The sequence below is a fragment of the Aotus nancymaae genome, unplaced genomic scaffold, assembly GCF_030222135.1.
Source record: "Aotus nancymaae isolate 86718 unplaced genomic scaffold, 86718_ANA_hifiasm-v0.15.2.pri h1tg000072l, whole genome shotgun sequence".
NCBI lineage: Eukaryota > Metazoa > Chordata > Mammalia > Primates > Aotidae > Aotus > Aotus nancymaae.
In genome coordinates, this window is record NW_026988487.1 from 1,042,765 (window position 1) to 1,057,997 (window position 15,233).

Consider the following 15,233-nt stretch of genomic DNA (forward strand, 5'->3'; position numbering starts at 1 on the left):
AGTACTCTTAAAAATGTAAATCTTTATATACTGACATGCAAAATATTCCATGACACCTTGTGGAGTGAAAAAAAAGTGCACGTTACAAAGCAGCATGTGTAGTGTTTATATCAATTATATATTTGTGCGTGTGTGCAAAAGACAGAGGCAGAGAGTATGTGAGGAGTGCTGTCTGGGCGGGCATTCACCAAAATGGTAATCCTGTTTGCCTTTGGGGGTGGAATTTGGGGTGATTTATACAGTCTTGTTTTTACTTTTCTGTGCTGCTTAAATTTCCTATATAAGTATGTTTCATCTTTATACACAGGAAAACTCCCAATGATGCTATTTTCAATTGGGGGGGAAAGGAGAGTTTTCATCATAAAAGGAATCTAATACATTAGTTCACATAAAAGGAAAATGGAGAAAGAAAAGCCTCCGTCCTCCCATCCCTGAGGCAGCCCTTCAGAGCATGTGGTGGGTTTCCTTCCTGTCAGCCGGCTCTGAATCTGTTCAAAGCAGCTTTTCCATCCAGGTATAATAATAGATTGGAAAGTGCTGCACACGCATACCCTCTCATGTAAGGCTCACGGCCCCCCTGAAAAGTAGATCTGTTTATTTCCCCCAGTCTATGGATGAGGCACGTGAGGTTGACTTTCAGGCAAGGAAAGTGACTGGCCCGGGTCACATATACCTGATAGGCAGAGCCAGACCTGGGACTTTCAGCACTCAATGCTACTTCCAGTGCCCATGACTGCCATGCGGGGTGGGGGAGCTTTTGTGGGCCCCGCCAGGCCCCTGGCTGCCGCTGATGCACTGCGCTTTAAGGAATGCTTCCTATTGTCCATCAGGTTCCAGGTTTGCCTCCAGGGCTAGAGGTACAAGATACGACCGACTCAGCCCATGTGGACCTCTGGTGGGGAGAAAGAGGGACACCCGAAAGTCCACTTAGCACAGAGCCCGGGCACACAGTAGGTATCAATAAAGATCGGTTGAATGTTCATGGTCAAGGTTGCTTCTAGTGTGCCAGCGCTCCGAGCCTCTGGGTGCTACGAGAAAGCCCAGCGAGTACCACCTGGGCCATCTCGGAAGGCTTCCTGTAGGAGAGGGCCTTTGAGCTGAGCCTTCAAAGCGGGGCCGAATTTCCTCGAGGGTCCAGGAGAGAGCCACGGGCTGGTGTGTCAGGCGGCGGAGTTGATGCTCCCAGAAAGCAAGGTCTTCGAACCACAGGGCGCGCGCGCGCGGGCACTCGCTGGTCGCCACCGTAGGGGGCCCTGCAATCCTCGCCAACCGCGTAGAATTTGCCTAGTCTTAGCCACGAGGGGGCGGGGTGGGGCGAGGCGGAGCAGGGCCGAGGTGACGGGGTTGAGGGAGCCGGAGAGCTTCATAAAGCCACAGCAAACCGCCGCGACTCTAGTGACAGCAGCCCGCTGGAGAGGAAGCCCGAGAGCTGCCGCGCGCCTGCCGGACGCCGGCGTAGAAGCCAGGCGTCCGAACCCCGGCTCCAGTGGGGTCCCCTACCCGGCCCTCGGGGCGCCCGCCCCCTGCCCATCCCAGCCCACGCGACCCTCTCACCTGCTTCCGTGCGCGGAGGGGCGGGTCCTCGACGGCTGCGGGAAGGTGCCAGCCCGCCCCGGATGGGCATCGTGGAGCCGGGCTGCGGAGACATGCTGACGGGCACCGAGCCGATGCCGGCGAGCGACGAGGGCCGGGCGCCAGGCGCCGACCCGCAGCACCGCTACTTCTACCCGGAGCCAGGCGCGCAGGACGCGGCAGAGCGTCGCGGGGGCGGCAGCCTGGGGTCGCCCTACCCGGGGGGCACCTTGGTGCCTGCCCCGCAGAGCCGCTTCCTCGGAGCCTACGCCTACCCGCCGCGGCCCCAGGCGGCGGGCTTCCCCGGGGCGGGCGAGTCCTTCCCGCCTCCCGCGGGCGCCGAGGGCTACCCGCCGGGCGAGGGCTACGCCGCCCCGGACCCGCGCGCCGGGCTCTACCCGGGACCACGCGAGGACTACGCTCTGCCCGCGGGGCTGGAGGTGTCGGGGAAGCTGAGAGTCGCGCTCAACAACCACCTGTTGTGGTCCAAGTTTAATCAGCACCAGACGGAGATGATCATCACCAAGCAGGGACGGTGAGTGCGGCGCGCCGGCCTGGGGGCCTCCGTGCCCCCGCCCGGAACGAGAACGTCTCGTCTGTTTTTCTGGCTCGACAGTGCTTCTGACTCCGTGTCCCTCACAGCTTTGGCTTCAGCGTGGGGAGACAGGGGAGTGGGGTTGTGGTGAGGACAGGGAAAGCTCCGGAGGGGCGTCTGTGCCCAGGCTGTTTCACCGACAGCCAGAGGAATCGCGAGGGAGACGCTGAGTGCGGGGCAGTGAGAAGTCACCTTGGTTTAGGGGAAGGGGGAGAGGAGTCGCAGCGGGCAGCGAAAGCCTGAGTTCCGCGCGCGGACCGGACGCCGGACGCCTCGGCCTCCTGTATGGGAAACTGGAGGGGAAGAGAGCCTCTTATCTCCGGGCTCCCTGCGCCCACCTCCCCCGGCCCCTGGTGTGCTCAGGTCAGCTTTAGTGGTGGTGGCGGTGATGGGGTGTGTGTGTGTGTGTGTGTGTGTGTCTGTGTGTGTGTGTGTGTGTGTGTGTGTAGGAGAGCAGATTGGGATTTGGTGACAAGGAGAAGCAGTCGCCAAGTTTCCTTTCCGGTCTCAATTTGAGATCATATGTCTGGGGTGTGTGTGTGTGTGGGGGGAAGAGAGTGGCAGTAAAGCTTGTAGGGGGCACAGATCCCTTCCAGGCACAACTGCCCCGGGCCTGGGCAGATGAAGCTCACCTAGGGGTCCCGCCTGGTGGCCAGCCCCACACCGCACCCTTTGAGGCTGGTCTGGTGAAAACTGTCCCACACTCCTGTCCAGATATTCACTGGTTCGGCCTGCAGAAGTGGGGAAGGGAAGTCCCATGGCTCCATGGCTCAGGGTCCCTGAGCCCTGTGCGTGATAGGGAGGTTTGGGGCTGAGGGTGCTGCTTCCGGATAGAGCCTCCTGCACAAGAGAAGAAACAGAAAGCTGCGCCTTGTGTGGTATTTGTTTAGTAAGCAAACCCCGAGTGGGCCCTGTCTGATGTGGGCTGTGTGCACCCACCCTTCCAGTGGGGCCCATGTGGGCAGGGCACCAGCGAGGACCAGTGTGGAGGGGCTGTTGCCATTGGTGGACCTAGGATGCTGTGTCTGAGGTTGGGGAGGTGTGGATACCAAATGTGGGGCTTGGGGTGGAGGGGAGAGGGAGAAGGCCACGTTGGGCCCCAGGGGTTGGTATTGGATCTGGGCATTGCTGGAACATTCTTGTTCCAGATGATTTTTGTGGGGAGGACTGGGACTGGGGAACCTGTTGCCGGCCACAACTGGCTTCAAGTTGCTGAGCTGTTCCACTTTCCCTCAAATGAACCCAGGGAAGTTGGCATGTTCTTTGATGGCTCATCCTTCATCTCCTAAGCCTTCTGATAATTCTTCTCTGCTCCCCGCAACCCTAGTCACCCTTTGGGTGTACCTAGACACAGCCCAGGCTTTTGGTCCCAATGTGTCTGGATTGGAAGGGACCCAGAAGATCCTGTCCCTCTCACTGCATACACAGGGAAACAGGCCCAGAGACAGCAAGAGACTCTTCCCTGGTCACACAACACACCCACTGCAGGCAGAGCTGGCACTAGAGCCCAGATGGTACTGCATGGGTTTCTTTCTCTGGCCCCCTATGGCCACCCGTAAAAACAGCCACCCACACTCTCCGAAGGCCCTGATGCATTCAGAGTGCTTTCACTTCCATTATTTCACTGCGTTAGGTAGGCCAAGCAGTCTCCCCATTTTACAGTTGTGGTCACTGAGTTGCAGGGACATAGTGGCTTGCCCTCCATCACACAGCAGGCCAGCAGAACCTTCCACTCTGTTGTGTGGTCAGGAGGCCTTCCCACCCTGGGCCCTGGCCGGAGTCTCCCCACAGCCTCTGCCAGGCCTCTGCCTCCCCCTGCCAGTCTTGAGGGATGGGGTGGATGGAGCATGATGGAGCATCAGCCAGCATTTCAGGGAATTAGCCAGTGCTGGGGGGCTGCCTCTCTGCCAGTAGAGCCAGCTACAGGCAGAGAGCTCCCCAAAGCCAGCACTTCGGGGAGTCACTTGAGGGGATGGTTTTCGAAGTGTGTATCACCATCTCTACTCACATGGCCTCCTTTACTTGGTGCTCCTGCTGAGTAATTCTCACTTGACAAGTTTTTTTTTGTCTTCCTTTTCGATCCGTACACATACTTTTTTTATTATGAAAAATTCCACTACATACAAACGTGGACAGAAGAATGTAACAGACTTCCATCACCGTGTTTGCACAATTGTCAATAATACAAGTCCAATCTTGTTTCTGCATCATCACTTGGTCTCTTCTGTCTGCTACTGTATTAGTAATATAGTAATTACTAAGTACATTCTAGATATTATTTTACCTCTGCAATTCTAAAAATGGCTTTTAAATGAACACAATACTGTTAGCAAACCTGAAAAGAATTTCCTAAATATCACGAAGTTTCTCTGATTGCTTCATGAACGTGTGTGTATATTTTACAATCCTCACACTTTTTGCTCCATCCCGAGGGGCTACATTGGGCAATGCGGAGTCCCTGTTGAAGTGGGCAGTGGCTCCTCACTGTTTCCTTTGGTGCTTTTTCTTGGATCAGGCCTCTGGGACCCCATGCTGCCATGGAGGGGACAGAGGACACACCACCCCAATTCAGGCCCACCAGCTCCCGATCACCTCTGTACCTTCTCAGCTTTGGCTCCTGAGATCTGGGAAGTCAGTGGCCATTTCCTCTCAGAACAGGCTTTTGGGCTCATAGCACAGCTTCCTTTACGCCCTCCTGCTTTTGTGGGGTGGCCTGTCCCTCCGTGGGTTCCAGTGACCCACCAGTCACACCACATCACCCATGGCCTTCTTCCTTTTAGAAAAATTCTCCCCCGCCCCAGGCCCACCTACAGCCCCGAGACTCTTCGCCTGAGCTGACTCACACCGTCCCAGATCCTTCCTCTCCCACCCACCCTAGCTCTATCCCTGGGCATTGACCAGCACCAGTGGCACGCTCTCCCTAATGAGCAGAAATGGGGCAGGGAACAGGGGGTGATTCCCGGGTCTGGAGATTGGTTAAGGCAGCTCAAATGGGGCTGAGAGAAGGGAACTGAGAACAAAATGATGGATTGGCCCAATAGGAGACTTTGGTGTCTATGTTTGTGTCCAAGGAGTTTTGGGCAGCCTGATAATGCCCCACACAGGCTTGTGCGAGGGTTTCTGTGTGGCAGTGTGTGTGTGTTGTGAATGTGTTGGCGAGTATATAATAGTTGATGGTAGACATTCTCAGTAGAGGAAGAGAGAGGCCTGTGTCTCTGTGGGTGTGTGGGTGTGTATTAATTGCCGGCAATCCCCACTTTGCTGGGTGTGATTGGTTGATTATTATAATTAAGATAACTTTGGGTAGCTGTGTTGTGTTAAGCTCAATTTGCATTTGGGTTTGTACATGTGAAGATAGGGGTTGGTAAAACAACAATTTCAGTCCTACACTATCCTTGCCACCCTCACAGTCATTATGATTTTTTCTTGCCCACATTCCCAACTCTAAGAACTTTAATTTTTTTTTAATATATAAATTTTTTCATGGGCCAGGAATGGACCCGAACCCACATGGATAACTTTAGTCGAGAGCTTTTTAGATCTTTTTTTTTTTTTTGAGATGGAATCTCACTCTGTCCTCCAAGCTGGAGTGCAGTGGCACGATCTCGGCTCACTACAACCTCTGCCTCCCAGGGTCAAGCGATTCTCCTGCCTCAGCCTCCTGAATGAATAGCTGGGATTACAGGTGCGAGCCACCACGCTTGGCTAATTTTTGTATTTTTAGTAGAGATGGGGTTTCACTATGTTGGCCAGTCTGGTCCCAAACTCCTGACTTCAAGTGATCCCCTGCCTCGGCCTCCCAAAGTGCTGGGATTACAGGCATGAGCCACTGTGCCTGGCCCAAATTTTCAGATCTTAATTTTTTTAAAAATTATTTTTTATGGAGATAGAGTCTTACTATGTTGCCCAGGCTGGTCTCAAATCCCTGATCTCAAGCAATCCTTCTGCTTCAGCCTCCCAAAGTGCTGGGATTACAGGCGTGAGCCATTGTGCCCAGCTAAAAAAAAATTTTTTAGGCTTAAGCATGCTTAACTGGTTTTATTTTTCTTGGGGCAAGTGAAAACAACTTTAATTTATTATTATTTTTAAATGAAACAGGGTCTTGCTCTGTCACCCATGCTGGAGCGCAGTGTGATTATGGCTCACTGCAGCCTTGACCTCCTGGGCTCAAGCAATCCTCCCGCCCCAGCCTCCTGAGAAGCTGGGACTACAGGCGCACACCACCATGTCCAGCTAATTTGTTCTATTTTTTGTAGAGATGGGGGTCTCCCTATGTTGCCCAGACTGCAGCTTTGCTTTTTGTCTGGCCGTTTGCCAGTGACTGTCTGAGTCTATGAAGTGGATCTGAGGTTGGTGAGAGGAGGAAGTCCCTTGATGCCCGAGCACATTTTGCACTTTGGTAGATACATTACCACCCTCCCAAAAGGTGGTACCAATTTACACCCCCATCAATAGTCTATGAGAGGACCCATTTTCCCACAGCCTCATCAGCAGTAGACATTATCAATTTATTTATTTATTTTTTGGAGACGGAGTCTCGATCTGTCGCCCAGGCTGAAGTGCAGTGGCATGATCTTGGCTCACTGCAACCTCTGCCTCCCGGGTTCAAGTGATTCTCCCACCTCAGCCTCCTGAGTAGCTCAGATTACAGGCGTGCACCATCACACCTGGCTAATTTTTGTATTTTTACTAGAGATGAGGTTTCACCATGTTGGCCAGGCTCATCTCGAACTCCTGAGCTCAGGTGATCCACCTGCCTCGGCCTCCCAAAATGCTGGGATTACAGGCATGAGCCACCGCACCTGGACGATATTATCAATTTTTAAATATTTACCAATACGACTGAGAAGATCTGTCTATCTCCTTGTTATTTAAATTTGCACTTAATTACAGTGAAGCAGAACCTGTGCCAGGAGCTCAGAATCTAAGCAGTATGATGACCCTGTGAACCATCCCAAGGCTACTTAGTTCTTAGGGCCAGCAGAGGAATGTGGGGTCTTGGACCCTGTCTTATGAGGGTGGGATGCCAAGTGGTTTTTTAGAGAGGCTCGATTTGGCACCAGACCCATCGCCACTCTCGGTTCCTTCCCAGCAAAGTGTCATGTAAATCAGGGGCTATTTTGGGATTCCAGCTGGTGGTGATTCTAGACTTTTAGGGAGAAACCAAGATCTCCCTTCTCCCCCTTTTCCCCAGCCTCTTCCTGTGTCTCCTCCCTTTCCCTCTACTAGTAATAAAAACAGGATGAGCTGGGCGTGGTGGTGAGTGCCTATAACCCCACTTGGGTGACACGGGAGGCTAAGGCAGGAGGATTGCATTTGAGTTCAGCCTGGGCAGCATAGCAAGACTCCATCTCTTAAAAAAAAATCATGGCCGGGCGCGGTGGCTTACGCCTGTAATCCTAGCACTTTGAGAGGCTGAGGCAGGTGGATCACAAGGTCAAGAAATTGAGACCATCCTGGTCAACATGGTGAAACCCTGTCTCTACTAAAAATACAAAATTAGCTGGGCATGGTGGCGCGTGCCTGTAGTCCCAGCTACTCGGGAGGCTGAGGCAGGAGAATTGCTTGAACCCAGGAGGCGGAGGTTGCGGTGAGCCGAGATCGCGCCATTGCTCTCCAGCCTGGGTAACAAGAGCGAAACTCCGACTCGAAAAAAAAAAAAAAAAATCACTATGGACCAGGCACAGTGGCTCACCCCTGTAATCCCAGCACTTTGGGAAGTCGAGGCAGGTGGATCACCTGAGGTCAGGAGTCTGAGACCAGCCTGGTCAACATGGAGAAATCCTATCTCTACTAAAAATACAAAAATTAGCCAGGCACAGTGTTGGGCACCTATAATCCCAGCTACTCAGGAGGCTGAGGCAGGAGAATCGCTTGAACCCGGGAGGCGGAGGTTGTAGTGAGCCGAGATCATGCCACTGCACTTCAGCCTGGGGAACAGAGAAAGACTCTGTCTCAAAAAAAAAAAAAAAAGAAAAGAAAAGAAAAAAAGATTAATATGAAGAAATGGAGACCACAGCACGAACTCGCAGTCAGAAGACCTCACCTCTGCCCTCCCACAAAAGACTGTCACCAAATCTCTTGGAGCATCAGTTTCTTCAAATATAAAATTGGAAATAACTTTATATGTCTTAATAGACTGGTTTGATAAACTGGCTGGAGTATAAGTAGAGGCTTAATGAATATATTCCCTTTTGTTCCTTTATTCCTACAAGTTTGGATAGGAACTGGTTATGATATAGGAAACATTTGAGAACCCTCAACACCATCACAGATGGTGACAGAAATGGGTTGAAAACATTCTCCCATCCTCCATCGTCCAAGGCCTAGTCTCTGACCTTTGATTTCTCAAGTCAGTCTTTGCACCGAGCCTCTGGAACTCAGGCCCGGCACCAGGGCTCTGACTCTTGCTCCTCCAGCCAGGCCAGAGGACTTTGACAGCTCTGGCTCTGGGAAAAGGTGGGATGGAGGTAGGACCTGAGGAAGGAAGAGCTAAGTTTCACATCTTTCAAACTTCTTCTTTTTTTCTTTTCTTTTTTTCTTTTTTTTAAGATGGAGTCTTGCTCTGTCGCCCAGGTTGGAATGCAGTGGCTCCGTCTCAGCTCACTGCAACCTCCGCCTCCCGGATTCAAGTGATTCTCTTGCCTCAGACTCCCGAGTAGCTGGGACTACAGGTGCATGCCTGGCTAATTTATTGTGTTTTAGTAGAGATGGGATTTCACCGTGTTGCCCAGGCTGGTCTCAAACTCCTGAGCTCAGGCAATCCACCTGCCTCGGCCTCCCAAAATGCTAGGATTACAGGTGTTAGCCACCGCGGCCAGCCGTCTTTCAAACTTTTTGACAGCTTTCAGAGGAAAGATGGACAGAAGTCAGACTCTCCATTTACATGTGAAGAAACTGAGAAAGTTTCTTCCTTCCCATGGGGCTGGGAGTGCCAGGTGTGGTGGCTCATGCCTGTAATCCCAGCACTTTGGAAAGCTGAGGCGGGTGCATCACTTGAGGTCAGGAGTTCAAGGCCAGCCTGGCCAACATGGTGAAACTCCGTCTCTACTAAAAATACAAAAAGTAGCCGGCTGTGGTGGCACGTGCCTGGAGTCCCAGCTCTCGGGAGGCTAAGGCAGGAGAATCTCTTGAACCTGGAAGGTGGAGATTGCAGTGAGCTGAGATTGTGCCACTGCACTCCAGCCTGGGTGACAGAGCAAAACTCCATTTCAAGAAGAAACTGAGATATGGTTTGAGAATTAACTTATCCAGGGTCATAGGGTGGTAATCTCTTTTTCTCAACTCAAGAGAGTTGGGGAAGACAGGTGTGGGACAGCACCCTTCTAGGACACCTTCCCAAGGTTGTTAGGGAAGTTGTCCTGGGGACCTCTGGGGATGAGAAATCCCTCAAAAAGAGTTCCTGGGCCCCTGGAACTCTCCCTCCTCCAGGTTTCTTGACTCATTGATAGGTCCCCTTTCTCCTATCCTTCAGGGCTTCTCATGAGAGGAGGGGGAAGTGTGGGGAAGTGAAAAGTAATTCTGATGAGGATTAGCTTCTGCCGTTCTGAAAACTCTGCTCTTCCTGCTTGGGTTAGAAGAGAAGGGCTAATCCATTGGAGCTAGTGATGGAACAGGTGCTGGTGGAGGTGCTGGTTGTGATGGGGAAGGTGGTGGCTGTAGATGGTGCTGGTGGAGATCGTGGTTATCGTGGTGGTTGTGATGGTAGGGGGACGGTTATAGTGACGGTGGTCGTGATGGTGGTGATGAGTGGTTGCAGTGCTGCTGGTGCTGATGGCGCTGGTTGTAGTGATGGTGGTGATGTGGGTAGTGACGGTGTTAGTGGTGGGGATAGTAGGAGAGTGCTTCTTTTCTGAGTCTGTCACTCTGGCACGATAGCAGAATCACACAGCATCCCACCCCCTAACTTCCTCTACTTTTCCTGGAAACCAGGACTTTGAGCACGAGCCCCGTGTTCAAGAGAGCCTTCTTTTAGGTGGGTAGGAAGCTCCCTTTTCAACTAGGATGTGTGCAACTTCTCTGAAGGCTGAGGGCACGCCACACCGCAGACGGTAGGCCCAGGAACATGGGAGAGGGGGCCTGTGAGTGGGTGCCATGAGGCTGGGAGTGCATTAGCTCTGTGAGAGCCACGGCAGGCAGGGTGGGTGGGAAACTGAGGTGTGGAGAGCTGGCTGGTGCCCACTTTTGGGAAGCAGCTAAGGTTGGGACAGGAGTGTGCAGGTAGATGTTGAGCAACTGACCCTCCGAAAGAACATGTTAGAAAGCTCTGATGTGTAGTGTTTGCTGATCCCTGTGGGGTAAATACTCCTGGTACGGATGATTTCAAGCAACTGATGACAGTTGTGCTGCGAAGAGACGCACAGTGTGCTGTGATCTAGCACCTCCTCCATGCAGCTGCGATGGCCGGAAGGAACCTCAACAGCACAGACAATAGTAAAATGTGGTGACATAACTGGGCAGTGATGATTTTAGAGTTTTTATTACTTTGATTTTTTTTTTTTTTTTTTTTTTTTTTTTTTGAGATGGAGTCTTGCTCTTGTTGCCCGGGTTGGAGTTCAATGGCGTGATCTCGGCTCACAGCAACCTCCACCTCCTAGGTTAAAGCAATTCTCCTGCTTCAGCCTCCTGAGTAGCTGGGATTACAGGCACCTACCACCATGCCCATCTAATTTTTTTTTTGTACTTTTTAGTAGAGATGAAATTTTGCCGTGTTGGCCAGGCTGGTCTTGAACTCCTGATCTCAAGTGATCCGCCCACCTCCATCTCCCAAAGTGCTGGGATTACAGGTGTGAGCCACACTGTGTCTGGCCTACTTTGATTGTTAATATAATGATTTGAATTGCAAGTTTATATAATTTAATTTTTAATTATGGCTGTGTTTAACTACTGGCTGGCAAACTCCCTAAACACCTTCCAGCTGGTTCTTGTGAGTGGGAGGAAGCCGGCTACAGCGCACCACTGATGCCTGGGCACTGTTGCAGGGACTGCTGTGGAGCTGGGGCTGATGAGTGCTGGGGGTGTCTCTCTCTTCTCTCCAGGCGGATGTTTCCATTCCTGTCATTTACCGTGGCTGGGCTGGAGCCCACCAGCCACTACAGGATGTTTGTGGATGTGGTCTTGGTGGACCAGCACCACTGGCGGTACCAGAGCGGCAAGTGGGTGCAGTGTGGAAAGGCCGAGGGCAGCATGCCAGGTGCGCGCGCCCCTGGGAGCTGTGGGCTCTGTTTCTCTGGGACTGGGCGCCCCCTGGTGGGTCCCCCAAGCCCCTTCCCCCAATGCCCAGATTTTAAATCCCCCTCCCACTCCATCCCACCTCTGGCTTTCAGCTTTGCTCTAGTCTGTCCTCTGAGTCCTCTGCCCTTCCCTGCCTGGTCCTCCCCCTGTGCCCTTCCTCACGTCCCTCTGGGGACAGGCAAAGACCCATATCACCAGGGTTCTGTCCCGGGGGCTGCATGTCAAAGAGGTGAACTGTCCACAGGAAACCGCCTGTACGTCCACCCAGATTCCCCCAACACGGGAGCACACTGGATGCGCCAGGAAGTTTCATTTGGGAAACTAAAGCTCACAAACAATAAGGGGGCGTCCAACAACGTGACCCAGGTAGGACCTGCTCTTCAAAAGGTAGCCTCGCCACCCCCCACCCCGTCCCCACCCTGCGTCTGAGACCTCCAAGGCCACAAGGGTCCTGCAGGGCCAGTGTGGTTCATTTTTCTTCCTTCCTAAACTCTGGCTGTTTCTCACCCACCGTGGGAGGAAGATGAGATGGGATGAAGCTGAATCTTGGATAGGGGTCACATTCAGGCCACAAATGCCAATCCAGACTCAGGGTTTCTTCACCGAATTGCGGGTTGCCATTGCTCCAGCACCATGGAAGGCACAGAGTTGGCGCCATGGTCCCAGGGAATAGATGCCGAGTTTCTCTAGGTTGAACAGTCCTGTTAAAAGTGCCCTTGCTGGCCAGGTGGGGTGGCTCACGCTGGTAATCCCAGCACTTTGGGAGGCCAAGTTGGGTGGATCATGAGGGCAGGAGTTCAAGACCAGGCTGGCTAAGATGGTGAAACCCCGTCTCTACTAAAAATACAAAAATTAGCCAGGTGTGGTGGTGGGGACCTGTAATCCCAGCTACTCTGGAGGCTGAAGCAGGAGAATTGCTTAAACCTGGGAGGCAGAGGTTGCAGTGAGCCGAGATTGCACCACTGCATTCCAGCCTGGGTAACAGAGCAAGATGCTGTCTCAAAAAAAAAAAGAAAAATGCCCTTGCTCTAAAAGCCCTGTTTATGCTGATACCTTGGTTCTGATGGACATCTGGGGTAGAAGAGGGGGCAAGAGGCTAGAGTTGGTGCCCCAAAGAGTCCAGACCCTGGAGTTGGAAAGCTTAGGGGAAGTTACATGGCGTCAGGGCAAGGGAATGGACAGGACCTCAGGGCGCTTGCTAGCCTCACGTGGGGCCAGCTGTTGGTGGGAGTGAGGGGATCCTCGAAGTCCCTCCTCCCCACCCCTTCGACCATCTCGTTCTGTCTGCAGATGATTGTGCTCCAGTCCCTCCATAAGTACCAGCCCCGGCTGCACATCGTCGAGGTGAACGACGGAGAACCTGAGGCAGCCTGCAATGCTTCCAACACCCATATCTTTACTTTCCAAGAAACCCAGTTCATTGCCGTGACCGCCTACCAGAATGCCGAGGTGAGGGCCACCTGAGCCCCGGTGGGGAGGAGGGCAGAGTGGGGCCCCCTGTCTCCCTTGGGGGGGATTTGGGAAGTTTCCGAGCCCCAGACTCAGGACTCAGGTGACTCTATTCCCTTCTCTCTAGATTACTCAGCTGAAAATTGATAATAACCCCTTTGCCAAAGGATTCCGGGAGAACTTTGAGTCGTAAGTGCCAGTGGGTTCAACTCAGCTTTGGTCCGTCCTGAGACAGGTCTTCTCCCTGCCCCTAAGAGCAGGAGAGTTGGGGACAGGTGCTAGAGGTGGGCAGGCCAGGGAAGGCGGGTCAAGGAAGGGACACGTGAAACAGGTCGGCTCACAGGTGACTGGTTCTGCTTGTGACCTGTTTTCTTGCCTTTTTTTTTTTTCTAGCATGTATACATCTGTTGACACCAGCATCCCCTCCCCGCCTGGACCCAACTGTCAATTCCTTGGGGGAGACCACTACTCTCCTCTCCTACCCAACCAGTATCCTGTTCCCAGCCGTTTCTACCCTGACCTTCCTGGCCAGGCGAAGGATGTGGTTCCCCAGCCTTACTGGCTGGGGGCCCCCCGGGATCACAGCTATGAGGCTGAGTTTCGAGCAGTCAGCATGAAGCCCGCATTCCTGCCCTCTGCCCCTGGGGCCACCATGCCCTACTACCGAGGCCAGGAGGTCCTGGCACCCGGAGCTGGCTGGCCTGTGGCCCCCCAGTACCCTCCCAAGATGGGCCCAGCCAGCTGGTTCCGCCCCATGCGGACTCTGCCCATGGAACCTAGCCCTGGAGGCTCAGAGGGGCGGGGACCAGAAGACCAGGGTCCCCCCTCAGTGTGGACTGAGATCGCCCCCATCCGGCCGGAATCCAGTGATTCAGGACTGGGTGAAGGAGACTCTAAGAGGAGGCGTGTGTCCCCCTATCCTTCCAGTGGTGACAGCTCCTCCCCTGCTGGGGCCCCTTCTCCTTTTGATAAGGAAGCTGAAGGCCAGTTTTATAACTATTTTCCCAACTGAGCAGATGACATGGTGAAAGAAACAGAAACAGTGTTATTAGGCTGGAGGACGCCAACTAATTTAGAAACAGATGAAGGACTGAGAAGCCCCACGCTCCCTCTGACCCTTCTCTGTATAGTAGTTGGCTGGGGAAGCGGGACTCAAGAAGGATATTGGGGTTCACTGGCTGCTTCCTGGCCCACGATGAAACCTGAGAGGGGTGTCCCCTGCCCCTTCCTCTGCCCTAACTACAGTCGTTTACCTGGTGCTGCTTCTTGCTCTTGGTTTTCAGCTAGAGAAAAGAAAACTAGAAAGTCCTGGACATGAAGGAGCTTTTTGCTTCTCGTGGGGTGGGAAGGGTCAGGTGCGGGACACGGGATCAGGAGACTCCACTTTCTTCCTTTGTACAGTAACTTTCAACCTTGTTGTCGGCGCGTGTGTTAATCCCTGATCTGAAAAGAACAAATACATGTATTTTATAACCATCAGCCAGCCAGGATCAGGGAGAGGACTCAGGTGACTTTGGGCAGCTGGCTGGGCTCTCCCTGCTCAAACACAGTGGGGAGTGGAGGAAGGGGCTGGAAAGGGGGGATGGCAAAGATATTGTTTGTGGTGGTTTTGTGTGTGTGTGTGTGTGTGTGTGTGTGTGTATGTGTGTTTTCTTTTTCTTTTTTTTTTTTGAATGGGGGAGGCTATTTATTGTACAGAGAGTGGTGTCTGAATATATTTCTTTTGTCTTCATCACTTTCTGAAAATAAACATAAAACTGTTGGATGTGCCTGCCTCAGTGCCAGCATGGGAGGACATGGATGGGGACTCGATTGGGGGTTGTACCCCAAGGTGTTTGTTGGCTTTCATTTCTGGGGTACCTGCTAAAACCCTGAAATGACTCCAGATGAGTTAGAGCAAGGACACATGTCCTGGCTTCAGCACGCAGGGGGATGGTTGATGCTCCTTCTTAAGGCATCTTGGAACAGAGAAGCATTCCTTGGGCTGTGTGTGCACCCTGATGTTGGACGGAGGGGTGTGAGGGCAAGGCTGGGAGCAGGGGCGGGGTGCTGTGAAGGGGTGGCACTTGATTTCTCTTTGCATTTCTAGCAGCCCTCCACCTTTATCTCTAGGGTTATTCAAGGATTAAAGAAATAAATATTAAATGAACCATGTGAAATTGTCACTTTTGTAAGTCAAAAAGCCAAATATTAGCTATTTTATGTGACTCAAAAATACATGTAAAGAGTTTAAGAACAGTGCCGGACAGGCCAGGCGCGTTCGCTCACACCTGTAATCCCAGCACTTTGGGAGGCCGAGGTGGGTGGATCATCTGAGGTCAGGAGTTCAAGACCAGCCTGGCCAACATGGCGAAACACCGTCTCTACTAAAAAAAAATACAAA

General features: G+C 52.7%; 1 protein-coding gene across 1 annotated transcript; it reads left to right on the forward strand.

Annotated features, from left to right (window-relative positions):
* The first annotated feature begins 1,394 nt into the window (after positions 1 to 1,394).
* Positions 1,395 to 14,615, forward strand: TBX21 (T-box transcription factor 21). The gene is made up of 6 exons (XM_012451893.3): positions 1,395 to 2,107; positions 11,206 to 11,360; positions 11,646 to 11,767; positions 12,692 to 12,850; positions 12,978 to 13,039; positions 13,244 to 14,615. Exons 1-6 carry the CDS (start codon positions 1,617 to 1,619, stop codon positions 13,860 to 13,862), a joined length of 1,608 nt encoding a protein of 535 aa, XP_012307316.2. The 5' UTR covers positions 1,395 to 1,616; the 3' UTR covers positions 13,863 to 14,615.
* Positions 14,616 to 15,233: the final 618 nt, after the last annotated feature.

Excerpts from the sequence above, each read along its gene's own strand:
- TBX21 (XM_012451893.3), top strand. The coding sequence starts at position 1,617 with ATGGGCATCGTGGAGCCGGGCTGCGGAGACATGCTGACGGGCACCGAG. Across the intron at positions 2,108-11,205 it reads ATCATCACCAAGCAGGGACG|GCGGATGTTTCCATTCCTGT; the intron begins GTGAGTGCGGCG and ends TCTTCTCTCCAG. Across the intron at positions 11,361-11,645 it reads GGCCGAGGGCAGCATGCCAG|GAAACCGCCTGTACGTCCAC; the intron begins GTGCGCGCGCCC and ends AACTGTCCACAG.